We start from the raw sequence: 20,882 nt of genomic DNA on the forward strand, positions 1-20,882 counted from the left end.
AGGGCTCTTGAAGATGGAAAAAGAAAACAATTAGTGGTTCTGTTTTTGTTCAGCCATCACACAAAGAAGTTGAGCATTAGTTAGATAATCCAGAGCATCAGCTTTACTTTCCAATGTATTGTCTAACAATCAACTAAGAGTAAAGTGAGCTGTGCAGGTCAGGGTAGCCATCCCAGGATTAAAAACTGCCATAGATGAGCACTGACATGCATGTCAATGAGTTGAATTAACAAGAAGATAATTCTGCTGTATGAAATAATGCTCTTAAAGTACAGGAACACTTACCTGTTGCTAAAAGATTAATAAACATGATGGAAAAGACAACTATACAGACCATATTTCCACAGAAATATTTTTTATTACTCTACTCTTCACACTATGCTTGGGAACAGTAATTTATTAAGTCCAGGAGAAAAGATAATTCACTGACAGAATGAAACTTCCAAATTTTTTCATTTAAAATTTATAAGTAATTTAACTATAGATAGCATCAGGTAGAGAAGACCTTTATTCTGGACCCCCATAAAAACTAGGTTTTTGTCTATTAGAGAAGTCTCTTCTTGCCAGAACTGGTTTTCCTGTAAGCTCAGTAGGTTCTGGAGCTGATTATTACCACATTGCTCGCTGCACCCCAGACAGTTGCCCATGGTCGGCTAAGTGACGGAAGACGATACGACTAAGCCTCCAGCGCCGCTTTACACCTCGTGGACGGGATGTCATAACACACCGATTTCTGATTCTAACAGGACAGCTATCCCGGGGAAGGGCAGCAATTTCTTCATCAGCCACTTCCTAAGGGAAGTCACAACATTATTTACACAGATCACATGCATTTATTTATTCTAGATGATTAGTTAATGCTCAGAGGAAAAGAACGAAGGGCTAGATTCATTAATGTAGCCAAGTTTGGCAAAAGAACCCTGGACACCATAGTGAAATTTAAGCTCTGAGTAGAAACAAACAGATCAGAAAAATGACAGAAATGTTTGACATACAATGTAATTTTTCAAAATTTAATTGAAACAACGTAGATACACAAGAATCCACAAACCATAAGTGTAAAGCTCAACAAGTTTTCACAAACAGAACGTAGCTGTGTAACCAGCAACTAGATTAAGAAAAATTACCCGCACCCCAAGCCTTCCCTCTGCCTCCTTTCAGTCACTGACCTCCTGGCTAAGAGCTAACCTGGTTACTAACACCACAGATGAATTTTTCTTGTTTTGATTTTATATAAATGTAACCATGGAGTATAATAAAAACCATTCTTTTTTATTCATTTCTGTTTGGCTTCTTTCACTCAATAAAATGCTTGTGAGAGTCTTCATACTGGTGCATGTGTTGTAAGTTGTTCATTCTCATTGGTGCTAACTTTTATTGTGTGAATATGCCATAATTCATTTATCCATTGTACAGCTGATGGACATCCAGGTAGTTTCTAGTTTTGAGCTATTACAAATAGAGCTGCTACAGACATTCTCATTTCTCTTTTGGAAAATGTATGAATGCATTTCTGTTGTCTCCCCAAACGATTTTTTCCCAGCTTTCTTGAGATATAATTGACATATAACACTGTATAAGTTTAAGGTGTACAATGTGATATTTTGATGCATGTATATACTGTGAAAAATAATTACCGCAATAAGGTTAGTTAACACCTCCATCACCCCACATAATTACTTTTTTGTGTGCGTGAGAACACTTAAGATTTACTCTTTTAGCAACTTTCAAGTATATGATATGGTATTGTTAACTGTAGTCACCATGTTGTACTTATTCAACCCCAGGACTTATTCACCTTAAAACTGGAGGTCTGTACCCTTTGGCCAACATCTCCCCATTTTCCCCAGTCCCCAGTCTCTGGTAACCACCATTCTACTCTGTTTCTATGAATTTGTTATTTTAGATTCCACATATAAGAGAGATCATACAGTATTTGTCTTTTTCTGACTTACTTCACTTAGCATAATGCCCTCAAGGTACATCCACGTTATTGCAAAGGGCAGGATTTCCTTCTATTTTATGGCTAAATAGTATCGTACTCTGTGCCTGTGTATGAATCACACTGAGTGTCACATTCATCTGTTGATGGACATTCAAGTGGTTTCCATGTCTTGGCTATTGTGAATAATGCTGGAGTGAACATAGGGGTGCAGATATCACTTCTATTTCTATCTAGTGATTTCATTTCCTTCAGATTTATACTGAGAAATGGAATTCCTGGATCATACATGGTAGTTCTATTTTTAACTTTTTGAGGAACCTCCATACTGTTTTCCATAGTGGCTGCACCAATTTACATTCCCGCCAACAGTGCACAAGGGTTCTCTTTTCCACATCCTCGCCAAAACTTATCTCTTGTCTTTTGGATAGTAGCCATTCTGACAGGTGTGAGGTGATAGCTCTTTGTGTTTTCATTTGCATTTCCCTGATAAGTGATGTTGAGCATCTTTTCATGTACCTGTTGGCCATTTTTATGTCTTTTTTAGAAAAATGTCTATTCAGGTTCTCTGCCCATTTTTTAATCAAAAAAAATTTGGGGGGCTACTGAGTTGTATGACTTCCTTACATTTTCAGGGTATTAACCCCTTATGAAGTACATGACTTGCAAATATTTTCTCCCATTTTGTAGGGTGCCTTTTCATGTTGTTGTTTCTTTTAGTGTGATGTAGTCTACTTGCTTATTTTTGCTTTTGTTGCTCGCACCTTTGGTGTCACACCTAAAGAATCACTGCAAAGACAAATGGCAAAGAACTTTTTTACCCTTTGTTTTCTTCTAGCAGTTTTACACTTTCAGATCTGTCCTTTAAGTCTTTAACTCATTTCAATTTAATTTTTGTGAGTGCGGTAAGATAGGGGTCCAATTTCATTCTTTCACATGCGAATATCCAGTCTCCCCAACACCATTTATGGAGAAACTATCCAATACCCACTGAGTATTTTTGGCTACCTTGTCAAATATTTGTTGACTATGTATCTGTGGCTTCATTTCTGGGTGTCTGTTTTTATGCCAATACCATACAATTTTGAATATTATAGCTTTTAAATCAGGAAATGTGATACCTCCAGCTTTTTTTTTTTTTTGCTTTTCTTTCTCGGGATTGCTTTGACTATTCGAGGGTCTTTTGTAGTTCCATACAAATTTTAAGATTATTTTTTCTATTTTTGCTTCTTCAATTTCTTTCATCAGTGCATATAGTTTTCAGTGTACAAATCTTTCACCTTCTTAATTTCTAGGTTTAGTTTTGACGCTATTGTAAATGGGATTGTTTTATTTCTTTTTCAGATAGTTTGTCAGTGTATAGAAACACAACTAAATTTTGTAGGTTGAGTTGGTAACCTGCAACTTTACTCAATTTATGGATTAGTTCTAACAGTTTCTTGGTGGAGTCTTCAGGGTTTTCTATATATAATATCATGTTGTCTGCAAATAGAGAGAGTTTTACTTCTTCCTTCCTGATTAGATGCCTTCTATCTCTGTTTCTTGCCTGATAGCTCTGGCTAGGCTTTCTAGTACTCTGTTGAACAGAAGTGGCAAGAGTAGACATCCTTGTCTTGCTCCTGATCTTAGAGGAAAAACTGTTGAATTTGGTTTCCTAGTATTTTGTTGAGAATTTTTACATCTCTATTCATCAGGGATACTGACCTGTAGTTTTCTTCTTGTAGTGTCCTGATCTGGCTTTGGTATCAGGGCAATGCTGGGCTCATAAAATGACTTTGGGAATGCTTCCCTCTTCTTCAATTTTTTGGAAGAGTTTGAGAAGGATTGGCATTAATTCCCCTTTAAATGTTTGGTAGAATTCACTCATGAAGGCACAGTCCTGGGCTTTTCTTAGTAGGTTTCTGATTACTGATTCAATCTCCTTACTCATTATTGGTCACTGCAGATTTTCTAGTTCTTCATGATTCAGTCTTGATAGGTTATGTGTTTCTAGGAATTTATCCATTTCTTCTAGGCTAGCCAATTTGTTGGCATACAATTGCTCTTATCAGTCTCTTATTTGGTATTATTTGGTATCAGTTGTAATGTTTCCTCTTTCATTGCTGATTTTATTGGAGTCTTCTGTCTTCTTTACTAGGTTAGCCAAGCTAAAGGCTCATCAATTTTATCTTTTCAAAAAACCAGCTCTTAGTTTCACAGATCTTTAATTTTTCCGGTTTCTATTTTCATTAATTTCTGCTCTGATCTTTGTTTCTGCTAACTTTGGGCTTACCTGTTCTTCTTTTTCTAGTTCCTTGAGGTGTAAGTTAGGTTATTTCCCATAAGATTTTTGAATCATAAAAGTCTGAAACCTCTGGACTGAACATCAAGTAGGAGGAAAATGTGGTTTGAGGTGAAGTTGAAGAAGAAGGAAGGGCAGGAGCCCTCAGAACCTTGACACCTACGGTAAAGACTCTGACGGCTGGAGATGCAAAGACGAGTGATCAAGTGAGACTTACATTTTTAAAAGATCATTTGCAACGTAGGGAAATAAATATGGTAAGGGCAAAAATGGTTCAGGGGAGAAAAACAGAGATTACTGCAGTAGTTAGCACTAAGGTTTTGTCAGTACAGATTTAGTCTTATGTATGTGGTTGAAGTATGTGTATTATTGTGCGTGTGTGTGCATGTGTATGTGTGTGTGTGTGTGTATGTGTGTGATTGACCCTGTACTAGACTATGATGGAAGCAAAATAATTACTCTAACATATTAGAAGTACATAAATGAGAAAATGTATATGAAAGCCACTAAATTTATATCAACTATTAAGCATTAAGAGTAGTTCCTGATCTCCAAAAGCTTATGCATGTGCTATTAAGAAATACTATTAAGAAAAAAAAAAGAAATACTGAGAGAATTATATAAAACAACATGATTAAGTCAATGAATGGTAGACAGTAAATGCTATGGAGACAGGAGAAATGATTGGGCTGGCAGAATGAAGTAAAGTTTCATGGAGACAGAACTTGAAGAATACCTACAAATTGTTTACATATGTGTGAATGTAAAGATTTAAGGCAGTGTACAAATGAGGAAATTGGGCAAAGGGAAAATGAAACAAAAGAGCATTCTGTGAGAGCCTGTAAGTATGTTAGCACTGGGGCATAAATTTGACTTGTAAGCTAGTTGGCAGGCAACATAGTGCCATGATCACTTCCCATGATTCATAGAGTCTCTGCACAGCTATTGCTGGTTCTCATACCACAGACTCTTCTGGGGATCTTCATACATTTGTCCTCCACAACATCTTAAGCTGAGCTTCTCAGGAGCCACTTCTTATTACTCGCTAAATATAGGCAAGTAGCTTAATGTCACTACAGTAAAAGTCATAACAGAATGGTCCAGGGCACTCAGTTTTCTGCTTATCTGGCTTAATTTAGACAAGATTTAAAAAGAATCCACAGTAATGAGGGGCCTGTATATGATTCTCCAAATTTATATAAATGAAATATTATTTACTCTGAGCTTTTGATAAGTTTAATGGCTTTGAATTTGAGTTATACTCTCTGATAAGACTCTTTTTTTTTTTTTTTTTTTGCGGTACACGGGCCTCTCACTGTTGTGGCCTCTCCTGTTGCGGAGCACAGGCTCCGGGCACGCAGGCTCAGCGGCCATGGCTCACGGGTCCAGCCGCTCCGCGGCATGTGGGATCTTCCCGGACCAGGGCACGAACCCGTGTCCCCTGCATCGGCAGATGGACTCTCAACCACTGCGCCACCAGGGAAGTCCCTGATAAGACTCTTGAATGCAGGTATTTTATGTCACCAGTTAGGCAGGACTTATGATTCAGGGAATCAAACAGAGTTGACATTCTCTTATTCAAGTTAGAGTGTGACAAGAAAGTAAACCTAAATGGAAGGCCACCGCATGGGCACAGGAATTCGGAGAGGCAGGCTTAGGGATGGCCCTGGATAAGGAACGGTGTAGGCCATGTGCTGGGCACCTGGCCCCACGCATTGGCAAAGACTCCTAATGCCTTGAGAGGTGAATGATTGGGATGATTGGAGAAATAACTATCCAATTTCTGTGTGGTTACCATGCATCAGTACTTTCTAAGCATCACCTAATGAAATGGTTAAAGAGCTACTTAAGAATGAATAGTTCTTTTTTAATTTGAAACTCATCAAAATCAGTTACAAGGGTATTTGTTTACGTTGATTGAAAAAAATCTGATTACATTCTCCAGAAAGTATATTGATACTAAGTCACAACAAACTGTATTAAAAGTGATCTGATTTGATTTAATGATTTTATGGTAGATACTCATCTTACTTAGCTAACCTGAAGGTCTTTTGGCAGAATGGTATTCTTCCTGAGAGAATTGATCCGAAGCCTCTCATCTGCATACTCATAGGCCATTTTTCTTCTCTTCACATCACGCAACATTTTCCAATCTACATAGTAACTTCGAACTTGGCCTGAAGCTGATGAAGGAACCACCTAAGAGACAGAGACAAGGAACAAGTGAAGAACAGTCAGACCCAGACTCTGGCAGTTTCTCCATCCTGTGATCCTCTTTTAGTCACTATTTATGACCTTTTATCCCCCAAGTAATTATGGATAACTTTAATAATTTAAAATAATAGACTTCTTAATTCAGAACAAATAACTTTTATGGACATACATTAAGCCAAAATGGTGGTAATTAATACAATGCTAATAATGTGGGTTGGAAAGTGAAAAATTTTCTGAGATTTTTTATATAATTCTGTTTTACCTTTACTTAGGTTAATAAATATATGGTTCAAAAGTCAAAAAAGTATAGAAAGGGGGAGGAGGCCAAGATGGTGGAGTAGAGAGACATGGAGCTCACCTGCTCCCACAAATACACCAAAGATACATCTACACGTGGAACAATCCATACATGCTACCTACTGAAAGCCTGAGGAAGATCTCAGACAACCAAAGCTGCAAGAAAGATTTCCACAAAACCATGTAGGATGAAGGGAAAAGGGAGAAGAGGAATTGGGATGGGACCTGCACCCTTGGGAGGGAGCTGTGAAAGACGAAAGGTTCCCTCACCCTGGGGGCCTCCTTCACTGGCTGGGAGGTCTGCTGGGACAGCTAGGGAGCTTCAGAGGCTCAAAAGCAGAGTGCAGGAGCTGGTCTGCTGCCCCACAGGGTAGAGAGACCAGCACAGACGGTCTTTGCCACATTGCCACACTTTCCAGTCTGAGGTGCACCTGCTGGCGTGCATAGTGATTGGGTGTTGAAACTCAGTAGACAGACCTGGGGAGATGACTCGGTTTGGCTGTGTGAAGACAGCCCAAAGGGCCTGGAGTGTGGCCCGAGCCACAACTGGGGGTGTGCACAGGATGGAGCATGAGGCTGCCATAGGAGCCCCACTGTCAACATGGGAAGGGAGGGGCATGAGTCCACTATAGCAGCCTCACTATCAGCCTGCTCACAGCAGGGCACAGCTCCAACTGCAGTGGGTTTTGCAAACTTTGTGGGCACACACACATGGAGGCGGCACTGAATACTGAGGTGATCACTGGCACTCCTGCTTTAGGTGTGGGGCTGCAGCTCCAGAGGACTTTCTCGCCCATGGTTTTGTGAGGGTTTCTCACCCATACCTAACCTCCAAGCCGATTCCAAGCACTCCTGCAGCAGATGCAGCCCCCGAGGGCAGTGCCAGCAACAGTGATCTTTGTGGGTGTGCACACCAGATGGCAGGCAGTGTCACAGAGTTGCACATCACAGCAAACAGCTCCTGGGGAGGAACGCACAGGGGCTCCTTTCCCAGAGGGAGTGTTCTAGTCCTGCCTACCTCACATTGAAGCTTAGAATCGGATCTAGGTGCTTCCACTCCAACAAACGGGGAGCAGACTCTACCCCTGACAGGGTTGTTAACAATCACAGAGAAAAGAGGAGGTCCTGCCCAACATCCAGTGCAGGCTCCAGTCAACACAATATCAAACACACCACCTATATCAAGAAGACAAGGGCCAGTACACCCTGAGGAAAGACACAGCAAGCCAAAAACAGCCCTCGCACCAAAAATACTGGACTCATACAGTCTACACAGGGTCACTCACAGATAAAAACAGCCCTTCAAAACCACAGTAGACAACTGTTTTCCCTAAATTCAGAGTAAGAGGGACTTCCCTGCTGGCACAGTGGTTAACAATATGCCTGCCAATGCAGGGGATACAGGTTCAAGCCCTGGTCTGGGAAGATCCCACATGCCACGGAGCAACTAAGCCTGTGTGCCAAAACTACTGAGACTGTGCTCTAGAGCCCGTGAGCCACAACTACTGAGCCTGTGTGCCACAACTACTGAAGCCTGTGCACCTAGAGCCCGTGCTCCGCAACAAGAGAAGCCACTGCAATGAGAAGCCCATGCATCGCAATGAAGAGTAGCCCCACTTGCTGCAACTAAGAAAGCCCACATGCAACGAAGACCCAATGCAGCCAAAAATAGAATATAAATAAATAAATTTAATACTTAAAAAAATAAATTCAGAATAAGAGAAATATAAGTAAAATGAAAAAGCAGAAGAATTACTCCCAATTAAAAGAACAGGTGAAATCCCCTGAAAGAACAAGCAATGAAACAGACCTCTCCAGTCTACATGACTCCAAGTCCAAAAAGGAAGTAATAAAAATGCTGAAGGGAGAGCAGCCAAGATGGCAGAGAAGGACCCTAAGCACACCTCCTCTCACGAGCACACGAAAATCAGAACAATCTGCAGAACCATTGTTAAAAAGGACTGAAACTTAGCAGAAAAGATTCTCTACATCTAAATACATAAAGATGGAACCACAATGAGATGGGCACACTCATGATATAATCAAATCCCATACCCCCAGGTGTGCTTCCCACAAACTAGAGAATAATTATATTGCACAGGTTCTCCCAAAGAAGTGAGAGTTCTGAGCCTGTCAGACTCCACTCCCAGCCCAGGGGTCTGACATGGGGAAGAGGAGCCCCCAGAGCATTTGGCTTTGAAGGCCAGTGGGGCTTGATTGCAAGAGTTCCACAGGAACGGGGGAAATAGAGACTTCACTCTCAAAGTGCGCACACAAAATCTCACAGGCGCCGGACCAAGGGCAAAAGCAGTAATCTGACAGAAGCCTGGGCCAGACCTACCTGCTGGTCTTGGAGGGTCTCCTGGGGAGGTGGCTGTGGCCCACCCTGGGGACACAGACTCTGGTGCCTGATGTATCAGGGAGCATTCATCTGCATGTGTGAGTTCTTGTGGAGGCTGACATTTTGGCACAAAGACCTGGCCCCACCCATGCATAGGCTCAAGTACTGAGAGGCACTGAGGCAAACAATACAATGGGCAGGGACACAGTCAAACCCATCAGCAGACAGGCTACCTAAAGACTTCCTGAGCTCACAGCCTCCTCTAGATATGTCCCTAGACATGGTCCTGTCCATCAGAGGACCAAGACCCAGTTCTACCCACCAGGGGACAGGCACCAGCCCCTCCTACCAAGAAGCCTGCACAAGCCTCTACACCAGGCTCACCTACCAGGGGACAGTCACTAGAAGCACGAAAACTACAGTTCCGCAGCCTGCAGACTGAGTCCACAAACACAGGCCAGACACTACCCTGGGACCAGCTGGCCCCTGATCCTTGAGGGATGAGAGGGGAGTGCACTGCTGGGACACAAATGACGTTTCCTACAGAGGGCCAGTTTTCCAAGGTGGAGGACCGAAACCAACCTACCACATACATAAAAACACAAATAGCAATTTACATAAAATGAGGCAACAGAGGAATATGTTTCACACGAATAAACAAGATAAAACCCCAGAAGAACAACTAAGTCACGTGGAGATAGGCAATCCACCCAAGAAAGAGTTCAGAGTAATGATTGTAAAGACGATCAAAGAACTTGGGAGGAGAATAGATGCACAGAGCAAGAAATCAGAAGTTTTTAAAAAAGAATTAGAAAATATAAAGAATATAAAGAACTAAAAATACAATAACTGATATAAAAAATACACTAGAAGGAATCTACAGTAGACTAAATGATTCAGAAGGACGGATCAGTGAGCTGGAAGACAGAGGTAGTGGAAATCATTGCCACTAAACAGAAAGAAGAAAAAAGAATGAAATGAAATGAGGACAGCTTAAGAAACCTCTGGGATAACATCAAGCACACTAATACTGGCATTTTAGGGATCCCAGAAGGAGGGAGAAAGGGTGGTCTTGGAAAATAAATGAACAGATAATAGCTGAAAACTGCCCTAACCTGGGGAAGGAAACAGTCACCCAAGTACAGGAAGTGCAGAGAGTCCCATACAGGATTAACCCACAGAGGAATACACCACAATGCATTGTAAGAAAGATGACAAAAGTTAAATATAAAGAGAGACTATTAAAAGCAACAAGGGAAAAGCAACAAATAACACACAAGGGAACTCTGATAAGGCTATCAGCTGATTTTTCAGCAGAAACTACAGGCTAAAAGGGAGTGGCATGATATACTTAAAGTGATAAAAGAGAAAAACCTACAACCAAGAATACTCTACCCAGCAAGGCTCTCATTCAGATTTCATGGAGAAATCAGAAGCTTTACACACAAGCAAGAGCTAAAAGAATTCAGCACCACCAAACCAGCTTTACAGCACCTGCTAAAGGAACTTCATCAGGCGGAAATGAAAAGGCCACAACTAGAAGCAAGCAAATTACAAAATGGAAAAGCTCATTGATAAAGGCAAACATACAATAAAGGTAGAAAATCATCCATGCACAAAGCTAGTAGGGAGGTTAAAAGACTAAAGTAGTAAAATCATTTGTAACCATTGTAAGCAGTTAAGCGATACACAAAACAATCAGATGTAAAATGTAAAATCAAAAACAGTAACAGTGGGCTTCCCTGGTGGCGCAGTGGTTGAGAGTCCGCCTGCCACCGCAGGGGACACGGGTTCGTGCCCCGGTCTGGGAAGAGCCCACATGTCGCGGAGTGGCTGGGCCCGTGAGCCACGGCCGCTGAGCCTGCGCGTCGGGAGCCTGTGCTCCACAACGGGAGAGGCCACAACAGTGAGAGGCCCGCGTACCGCAAAAAACAACCCAAAAAACCAAAAAACAGTAATAGTGAGGAAAGGAGACTACAAATGCAGTCAGTGTAGCTAAAATGCATTAGAAATTAAGAGATGGGCAACTTGAAACAAGCATGCATAAATATAGACTCCTATACAAAAACCTCATGGTAACTGCAAAACAAAAATCTATGATAGATACAGACACAAAAAAGAAAAAGGAATCCAAACATACCACTAAAAATAGTCATCAAATCACAACACAGGAGAACAGGAGAAAAAAGGGCAAAAAAAGACCTACAAAAACAAATCCAAAGCAATTAACAAAATAGTAATAGGAACATACATATTGATAATTACCTTAAATGTAAACAGACCAAATGCTCCAACCAAAAGACACAGACTGACTGAATGGATACAAAAACAGGACCAGTATATTTGCTGCCTACAAGAGACACACTTCAGATCTAAAGACGCATACACACTGAAAGTGAGGGAATGGAAGAAGATACTCCATGCAAATGCAAATCAAAAGAAAGTCAGAACAGCAATATTTATATCAGACAAAATAGACTTTAAAAAAAAGACTGTTACAAGAGACAAAGAAAGACACTACATAATGATCAAAGGATCAATACAAGAATATATAATAATTTTAGTGGGGGACTTTAACACCCCACTTACATCAATGGACAGATCATCCAGACAGAAAATCAATAAGGAAACACAGGCCTTAAATGACACATTAGACCAGATAGACTTAATTGATATTTATAGAGCATTCCATCTGAAAGCAGCAGAATACAAATTCTTTTCAAGGGCACATGGAACATTCTCCAGGATAGATCACATGCTGAGCAACAAAGCAAACCCTGGTAAATTTAAGAAAACTGAAATCATATCACGCATCTTTTCTGACCACAACACTATGAGGATAGAATTCGACTACAAGAAAAAGACTGCAAAAACACAAACACATGGAGGTTAAACAATATGCTACTAAACAATCAATGGATCACTGAATAAGTCAAAGAGGAAATCAAAAAATACCTGGAGACAAATGAAAATGAAAACACAACAATCCAAAATCTATGGGACACAGCAAAAGCAGTTCTTAGAGGGAAGTTTAGAGATGCAAAGAAACAAGAAAAATCTCAAATGAACAGCCTAACCTTACACCTAAAGCAACTAGAGAAAGAAGAACAAAACCCAAAGTTAGTAGAAGGAAAGAAATCATAAAGATCAGAGCAGAAATGAAATAGAGACTAAAAAAATAGGAATGACGATGAAACTAAAAGCTAGTTCTTTGAAAAGATAAACAAAATTGATAAGCCTTTACCAGACTCATCAAGAAAAAAAAGCGAGCAGTCCCAAATCAATAAAATAGAAATAGAGAAGTTACAACTGCCACCACAGGAATACAAAGAATCATAAGAGACTACTTTGAGCAACTATATGCCAATAAAATGGACAACCTAGAAGAAATAGACAAATTCTTAGAAAGGTACAATCTTGCAAGACTGAACCAGGAAGAAATAGAAAATATGAACAGACCAATTATAAGTAGTGAAATTGGGTTGGTAATTTAAAAACTCCCAACAAGCCAAAGTCCAGGACCAGATGGCTTCACAGGTGAATTCTACCAAACATTTAGAGAAGAGTTAATAACTATCCTTGTGAAACTATTCCCAAAAATGGCAGAGGAAGGAACACTTCTGAACTCATTCTATGATACCACCATCACCCTGATACCAAAACTAGACAAAGAACCCACACAAAAAAAGAAAAGTACAGGCCAATATCACTGATGAAGATAGATTCAAAAATCCTCAACTAAATATTATCAAACCAAATCCAATGATAGGTTAAAAGGATCATATACCATGATCAAGTGGGATTTATCCCAGAGATGCAAGGATTTTTCAATATCTGCAAATCAATCAGTGTGATACACCACATTAACAATGAAGAATAAAAAGCATATGATTATCTCAATAGTTGCAGAAAAAGCTTTTGATAAAATTCAACATCCATTTATGATAAAAACTCTCCAGAAAGTGGGCACAGAGGGAACCTACCTTAACATAATAAATGCCATATATTACAAACCCACAGCTAACATCATACTCAATGGTGAAAAGCTGAAAGCATTTCCTCTAAGATCAGGAACAAGACAAGGATGGCCACTCGTGCCACTTTTATTCAACATAGTTCTGGAAGTCCTAGCCACAGCAATCAGAGACAAAAAGAAATTAAAGGAATCCAAAATGGAAAAGAAGAAATAAAACTGTTGCTGTTTTCAGATGACACTATACACAGAAAATCCTAAAGACGCCACAAGAAAGCTACTAGAGCTCGTCAAAGAATTTGATAAAGTTGTAGGATACAAAATTAATACACAGAAATCTGTTGCATTTCTATACACAAACAATGGAATATCAGAATGAGAAATTGAGGAAACAATTTATATTGTTATATTAACAATATAAACAATTTATATTATTAACAATAATATAAACAATTTTTTTATTTAGAGAATACTTTATTAGTTTCTGTAATCAAACCCATGTAGATAAGACCTTACATATTTAATACAGTGTGCTACCCCTGTACAAATGGAAAAAATTATGTTTAACGTTTCTAGACCAATATGGCTGTTGATTTCTGTACAATGCCAACCCAACATGGTACAACTGGGATACTTCTCCAAAGTTGACAGCACAGTTAAAGTTTCCCATCAAAAGAATAAACTACCTATGAATAAACCTACCTAAGGAGGCAAAAAACCTGTACTGCAAAAACTGAGAGACACTGAACATGGCACAAACAGATGGAAAGATATACCATGTTCTTGGGTTGGAAGAATCAATATTGTTAAAATGACCACACTACCCAAGGCAATCTACAGATTCAGTGCAATCCAATGGCAATAGATTAGATAGAAATCAACCACAAGAAAAAGACAAGTGTAATCTAAAGGCATATCAAATTACCAATGGCATTTTTCACAGAACTAGAACAATGTTTAAATTTATATGGAAACAGAAAAGACCCCAAAAAGCCTAAACAATCTTGAGAAAGAAGAATGGTACTGGAGGAATCACCTTTCTTGACTTCAGACAATACTACAAAGTTAGAGAAATCAATACAGTATGGTAGTGGAACAAAAACAGACACATAGATTAATGGAACAGGATAGAAAGCCTATAAATAAACCCACACACCTATGGTCAATTAATCTATGACAAAGGAGGCAAGAATAGACAATGGAGAAAAGACAGTCTCTTCACTAAAAGGTCCTGGAAGAACTGTACAGTTATGTGCAAAAGAATGAAATTTGAACACAATAGATAAAAATAAACTCAAAATGGATTAAAGACCTAAATGTAAGACTAGATACTATAAAACTCCTAGAAGAAAACATAGGCAGAACACTCTTTGACATAAATTGCAACAATATGTTTTTGGATCCACCTTCTAGCAAAATGGAAATAAAAATAAACAAATGGGACCCAGTTAAACTAAGCTGTTGCACAGCAAAGGAAATCATAAAGAAAACAAAAAGAAAACCAACCAACTAGGAGAAAATATTTGCAAACAATACTTCTGACAAGGGATTAATTTCCAAAATATACAAACAGCTCACACAGCTTAATATAAAAAAAAAATCAAAAAATGGACAGAAGACCTAAATAGTCCTAAATAGACATTTCTCCAAAGAAGACATACAGATGGCCAACAAGCATATGAAAAGATGCTCAATATTGCTAATTATTAGAGAAATGCAAATCAAAACTAAAATGAGGTATCACTTCACACAGGTCAGAATGGACACCATCAGAAAGTCTACAAATAACAAATGCTGGAGAGGTTGTGAGAAAAGGGAACCCTCCTACACTTTGGTGGGAATGTAAATTGGTGCTGCCACTATGGGAAACAGTATGGAGGTTCCTCAAGAAACTGAAAATAGAGTTACCATATGATCTTGCAATCCCAGTCCTGGGCATATATCTGGAAAAAAACTTTAATTAGAAAAGATACATGAAGACCAGTGTTCATAGCAGCACTATTTACAACAGCCAAGACATGGAAGCAACCTAAGTGTCCATCAATAGGTGAATGGATAAAGAAGATGAAATATTACTCAGCCATAAAAAAGAAATAATGCCATTTGCAGCAACATGGATGGACCCAGAGATTATCATACTAAGTGAAGCAAGTCAGAGAAAGACAAATATAACTTATATGTGGAATCTAAAAAATAGTACAAATGAACTTATTTACAAATCAGAAACAGACTCACAGACACGGAAAACAAACTTATGGTTACCAAAAGGGATAACAGGACAGGAGGAAGGAGAGGTAGATAAATCAGGAATATAGGATTAACAGATACACATTAGCATATATAAAACAGATAAACAAGGATTTACAGTATAGCACAGGGAAACATATTCGATCTTATAATAACCTATAATGGAAAAGAATCGAAAAAAATATATAAAACACACCAAATATAACCAAATCACTTTGCTGAAATCAACTATAGTTCAATAAAAAAATGAAATTTTAAAAAAGTATAGACATACAGTGGATTCACCCTCCCACCTCGTCCCTCACCAGCCAAGTGACCACACCCCCACCTCCAGAGGTATCCAGTTACTAGTTTCTTGTGCAGCCTTCCAGAGATTTTTGTCTATAAAATACATGTACACACGCCCACTCCCATGTTTCTTCCCCTACCCCCTTTTTTCACATTTAACAATACATCTTGGAGATCTTTCCATATCCATATGCCAAAAAGCTTCCACATTGTTTTAGGTCACATAATATTCCACTATATGGATGTGACCAGGTTCAGGAGACACTACCTCAAAATATGGCTCCTTTGGCATACTGACTATTTCAAGCAAATGGAATTTGAGAAACAGCAGGTGCAAGAAGGGCTTTCTGACCTTCCCCTGAAACAGGTCATAAGACCCTTATGTGAGAGGTGCCCTCCCTATAGCCAGGGCATGAAAGAAGCATCTTTATGTCTGAAGCCTGAGGGACACTGAGAAGAATCTGAATAACAGGCCTTGCTAAGTTTCCCTTAGTTTTCTACACTTAGCCCATACCTTTTGTCTTATCAAATTTCCCCATGACTTTCCAGGCTTCATCAAACCTAGCACAAAACTACTCAGGTTTAACTTCTTTGGGTCTTCATTTCCCTGTGAAACTTCCTGTGTCGGGTAAAACTTACAAATTTGTATGATTTTCTCTTGTTACAAGGGCCCCAGCTGAGAACTTAGAAGAAGATAAAGCAGTTACTTTTTCCTCCCCACAGATACATCATGATTTATTATCCTGTGACCTACTGGTGGACAGCTAGACCATACCTCACCAGTTATCATTATAAACAATGCTGCAATGAATAATGTCTTACGTAAATCATTTCATATATATTTCTATGTATCAGTAGGATAAATTCTTGGAAGCAGAACTGCTGGGTCAAAGCATTATTTCAAAATTATAATTTGAAATTATCATTGACCTAATATTTCTTAGCATGAGTTGTCCAGTAATAAAATAGTAGGCTCCTCATTGTCACATGTTTACATGGTGCGAGTTTACAATTCTGACTGACAGTACAGGCAGAGAGAGTATAGGCCACTAGAAACTCTAGTCTCCCCCAAACCAGAGCAAATATTATATGTTCGTTAAATTGCAGCTATAGAAAATAATGATGGTCTCTTATAACTGCTGTTTTAGAAGCAAATATATGTACAGCATTATACAGAATATAAAGATGAAAATGAGAATAGTAGATTAGAAAGAAAACGTTTTTTCAATCTATTAACAAAAGATAAACTGAGCATCTTCAATGCTTCAAAGTCTCATGGGGAAATACAACAACTCTAAAATCTGCTTTTTGGAAATAAGACAGCATGAAGGAAATTTCAATATCGATTTGACACGACTGAGTCAAATGAACACGTGGTCACTGTGGCTGGAAATGAGCATCATGGAAAGGAAGGAAGAGAAGGTTAAGTTTTTCCAAACCAAAAGAGGAAATGAACAAGATATAGTGGTAAGGTCTGAGGAGATCATTTTGGCTGAGAGAAACAATTCACATTAAGGGTCAATGCAAGGTTTGTTTTTATCTATGACATTGAAAGTTAAAGAGAATTAGAAAACAAAATTAAACATTTTTCCCCTCAATTCTTTTCCAGACTATTCCTAATCAACATCCTCTCTACCATCTCCTAACAGGTTTCTATTTATTTAAGAAAACAAAACAAAACACCTTTCATTCTTTTTCCACAACTTTCTTTCTGACTATAAAAGCAATACACTTTTAAAATAAACATTTATTGGTCTATTATAGTAATTTCTTCTGTAAATAGTGTATGTCCTTTGCCCACATTTCTATTGTCAGTATTTTCTTACCAGTTGATAACAGTGCTTTATATATTAAGATTGCATTGTTCTGTACTTATCCTATCCTGCCCCTCTCTCTCACCGCTCTTCACCTCCTAAAACTCTTCCACTGGGCCCTCTTCAACTCATGGTCTACCATCGCCGAAATTTTCTAAATCCTCAATTCCTTAACATCTCCTTCAGATATTTGCTCTAGAGAATCTTGAATCCCAGATAGTTTCCCCGTAGCTCTTTTTTTCTCTCACGAGTGGGAGAAAGCTTCCTGGCTCTTTGCTGCAGCTTCCAGACTGTCCCTCCTTCCTGAAAGTAAGCTTTGGCTCTTGTGCCATTGGGTTGTACTCCCACCACAGGTCACCACTGCAGTCATCTACCACAGCCCCCACCATTCCCTTTCGTTTTTCACTCACTGTAAATGCTGGCTCACTGTCGCTCTCTCCAATATTCTTCCTGTCTTAATTCCTGGTGATCTCAACACACATGAAATTACACTGTGATCTCTCCATTCCTCGAACTCTTTTCCTCCAGTGATTTTTGTCCTCCACTCTTCTTTACCTATTCACTTCCATGCCCTAGGTCTTTTATTACCAGTAGGTGCAAGCCCTCCATTGTCTCAGCTGTGTGTATCTCATTCTCTATCACTTCTTTCTAGCTTGCTCCTTCTAACACCTCATAACAGCTCCTCTGAGACTTTTAATCCATTGTTCCTACCAGCTCTTCACTGGCTCTCAGCTTTTGATTTCCTATCTCCCGCTTACCCAGCCTGAATTCCATGGTCCGTAAATACAATGTCATCTTTCAGACACCCTCAACTCCCTGGTCCCTCTCTCACTTCACTGTACTGGCTCTAATTCTTGCCACTATTCTTCCGGTCTACTCTTGACTATTTTACACCTTCTTTCCTCAAATCTCTGACACCTGCTCCCACATCCCCACATTTAGCTGATGACTTCAATTTCTCTTTAATTACGAAATTAAAAGCACCTGTAATCAGATATAGAGAACAGACTTCTGGCTGCCAAGGGGGAGGGACAGATGAGGGTTTGGGATTAGCAGATGCAAACTATTATATAGAATGGATAAACAAAAAGGTCCTACTGAATAACACAGGGAACTATATTCAATATCCTATAATAAACCATAATGGAAAAGAATATGAAAAAAATATGTATAACTGAATCACTTTGCTGTACAGCAGAAATTAACACAACATTGCAAATCAACTATATTTCAATTAAAATAAATTTTTAAAAAAGCATCTGTAGTCACATGTACTACATTCCATCCTGTTATTAAAGATCTGCTCTGTCCAATACAGTAGCCACTAACCACACACAGCTAGTGAGTTTGAAATATAACGAGAGAAACGTAATTCCTAATTTTATTTAATTTTAATTAATTAAAAAATTTAAACGGAAGCAAGATAAACATTAACTTTAGTGTTTTGGTAGGACTACATTTTCCGTTTAAAAAATAAATTTATTTTTTAAAATTTATTTTTGGCTGCATTGGGTCTTCCTTGTGGTGGCTTCTCTTGTTGCAGAGCACAGGCTCTAGGTGCCCAGGCTTCAGGAGTCGTGGCTCGCGCGCTCTAGAGCACAGGCTCAATAGTTGTGGTGCATGGGCTTAGTTGCTCTGCGGCATGTGGGATCTTCCCGGACCAGGGCTCGAACCCATGTCCCCTACGTTGGCAGGCAGATTCTTAACCACTGCACCACCAGGGAAGCTCTTACATTTTCCATTTTAATGGTGGAAAATTTAGCATCCAAGCTAAGATGTGCTTTAAGTATAAAATACAAACCTGATTTTGAAGATCTAGTATGAAAAAAAGAATGTAAATACCTCATACATCACGTTTATAAGACTACATATTGAAATAATATTTTTGACATACCTAGTTAAATAAAATATTTTAATAAAATTAATTTCATCTGCTTTTTACTTTTTTTAATGTGGCCACTTAGAAACTTTTAAGTTACATATGTGGTTGGCATTTTATTTCTACTGGACAACGCTATTACAGATTAACTATGTTCCTAAGACCAAACAATTGAACACAAAACTCAACATCTCTTGCCTACACAGCGGTACAGCTCCAGCAATTCTTCCCTCTCCTACATCATCCATTTTCCCCACTTTACAGAACCTTTCCCTTTAACACAAAAACATGCAGTTACTTCTGTCACGTTAAAAAAAAAATAACACGTAACACCCACTCTTAACCCACCTCCTCTGCAGTTATTGACCCATTTTTCTGCTCCCCTTTGCGGCAAAGCGTTTTCAAAGGCTTGTCTATATTCGTAGTCTCCAATTTCTTTCCTCTATTCTGTCGTGAACGCTTTCGCCCCCACCACGCCATCGAAACGCTAAGATCGAGGTCCCAACAATTTCCACTCTGCTAAACCCAACAAGCAATTCTCAGCTCGTCTTTTAATTGACTTTGAGCAGAGAGTTGCCCACTCCCTGCTCCTGGAGTGCTTCCGGGCCACCACGCTCTCCTCCCTCGCTCTGCTTCTTTCAAGTCTGCTTTGCTGGGCTCTCTTAACATTGAAGGCTCTGGGGCCTCATTCCTCGGACACCTTCTCTCCCCACCTACACTCCTTATCTGTCAATCTGTAGCTTTCAACGCCAGTCAGCTCTAAGCTTACGAATATCAAATTTACATCTGCAGCTCGGCCCTCCCCTGAAGCAGGCCGGAGGAGGGAAGTGGGCAGAGCGAAAACCCTGAGACGAGCCTGCACTGGGCGCTACAGCTGGCATAAAAGTGGGGGACCCGTGGGTTTGGGGGTTCAGAGGAGAGGGGGAGGAGGGTATAAGGGCGTGGCGCAGACCTGCCGGACTGTCCGCAGCAGAGAGCCGAGCGTGGAGGCCGCCATATTGTCCGCCGCAAATGTCAAACTGCTGCAACTTTATTAACGCTGCCGGATACAGCGAGGACACGAGGGGCGGGACCTGGGCCGCAGGGGGCGGGGCGGCAGGCGGGTCTTTAGCGTTTAGGAAGGAGGGCGTAGTTAATTGGATGTACGTTCTCGCGGTATTCAACGGAATATGGGCAAATTAACTATCTGGGAGCGGAGCTGTGATACTGATATTGGAGTCTGACGGTCATCGTCTGTTCCTCGTTTCCTGAGCGCTTTACACACCCTCTTAAATTACCTTCGTCCCCACCCAGCTCCTTTTCCACCCTCCCTTACCTACCAGTTCATTGTTACTAATTTCTCTTTCCCCAAATTCTTCTCGTTCAACCTACTTCTCCTGTATCCTCCATTAATTTAGGATGCTACTTGCCAGAAACCTACAAGTATGGTCAGCTCCTCCTTCTCTGTCCTCCTTCCTGTGTGGATTTTGCAAATCTCTCAGATAGTGCTCATGTTGAGAATGGCAATGCTATACTTCCCATTTATATGTCTAGGGTTTAAAAAATATATATGTTTAAAAATATGTATATTGTGTATTGGAGCTTTAGGTGAAAAGCGCTTAAAATA

The 20,882-nt window shown here is 39.6% G+C and overlaps 1 protein-coding gene across 1 annotated transcript; it reads right to left on the reverse strand.

Annotated features, from left to right (window-relative positions):
* Positions 1-338: 338 nt before the first annotated feature.
* MRPS14 (mitochondrial ribosomal protein S14) lies at positions 339-20,362 on the reverse strand. Its single transcript, XM_067728714.1, has 3 exons — positions 20,229-20,362; positions 6,264-6,422; positions 339-792 (listed from the first exon to the last, which is right to left on the reverse strand). The coding sequence occupies exons 1-3, from the start codon at positions 20,271-20,273 to the stop codon at positions 610-612; spliced, it is 387 nt and encodes a 128-aa protein (XP_067584815.1). The 5' UTR covers positions 20,274-20,362; the 3' UTR covers positions 339-609.
* Between the last annotated feature and the right edge of the window lie 520 nt (positions 20,363-20,882).

This window comes from Pseudorca crassidens, chromosome 2 (genome assembly GCF_039906515.1).
Source record: "Pseudorca crassidens isolate mPseCra1 chromosome 2, mPseCra1.hap1, whole genome shotgun sequence".
NCBI lineage: Eukaryota > Metazoa > Chordata > Mammalia > Artiodactyla > Delphinidae > Pseudorca > Pseudorca crassidens.

Bases quoted from the DNA above. Each gene is read 5' to 3' on its own strand.
- MRPS14 (XM_067728714.1), bottom strand. From the start codon at position 20,273: ATGGCGGCCTCCACGCTCGGCTCTCTGCTGCGGACAGTCCGGCAG. The intron at 6,423-20,228 runs GTCTGCGCCACG...TCTGTCTCTTAG, and splicing joins TGCTGCGGACAGTCCGGCAG to GTGGTTCCTTCATCAGCTTC. The intron at 793-6,263 runs GTTAGCTAAGTA...GACTTCCCTTAG, and splicing joins TTCTGCCAAAAGACCTTCAG to GAAGTGGCTGATGAAGAAAT.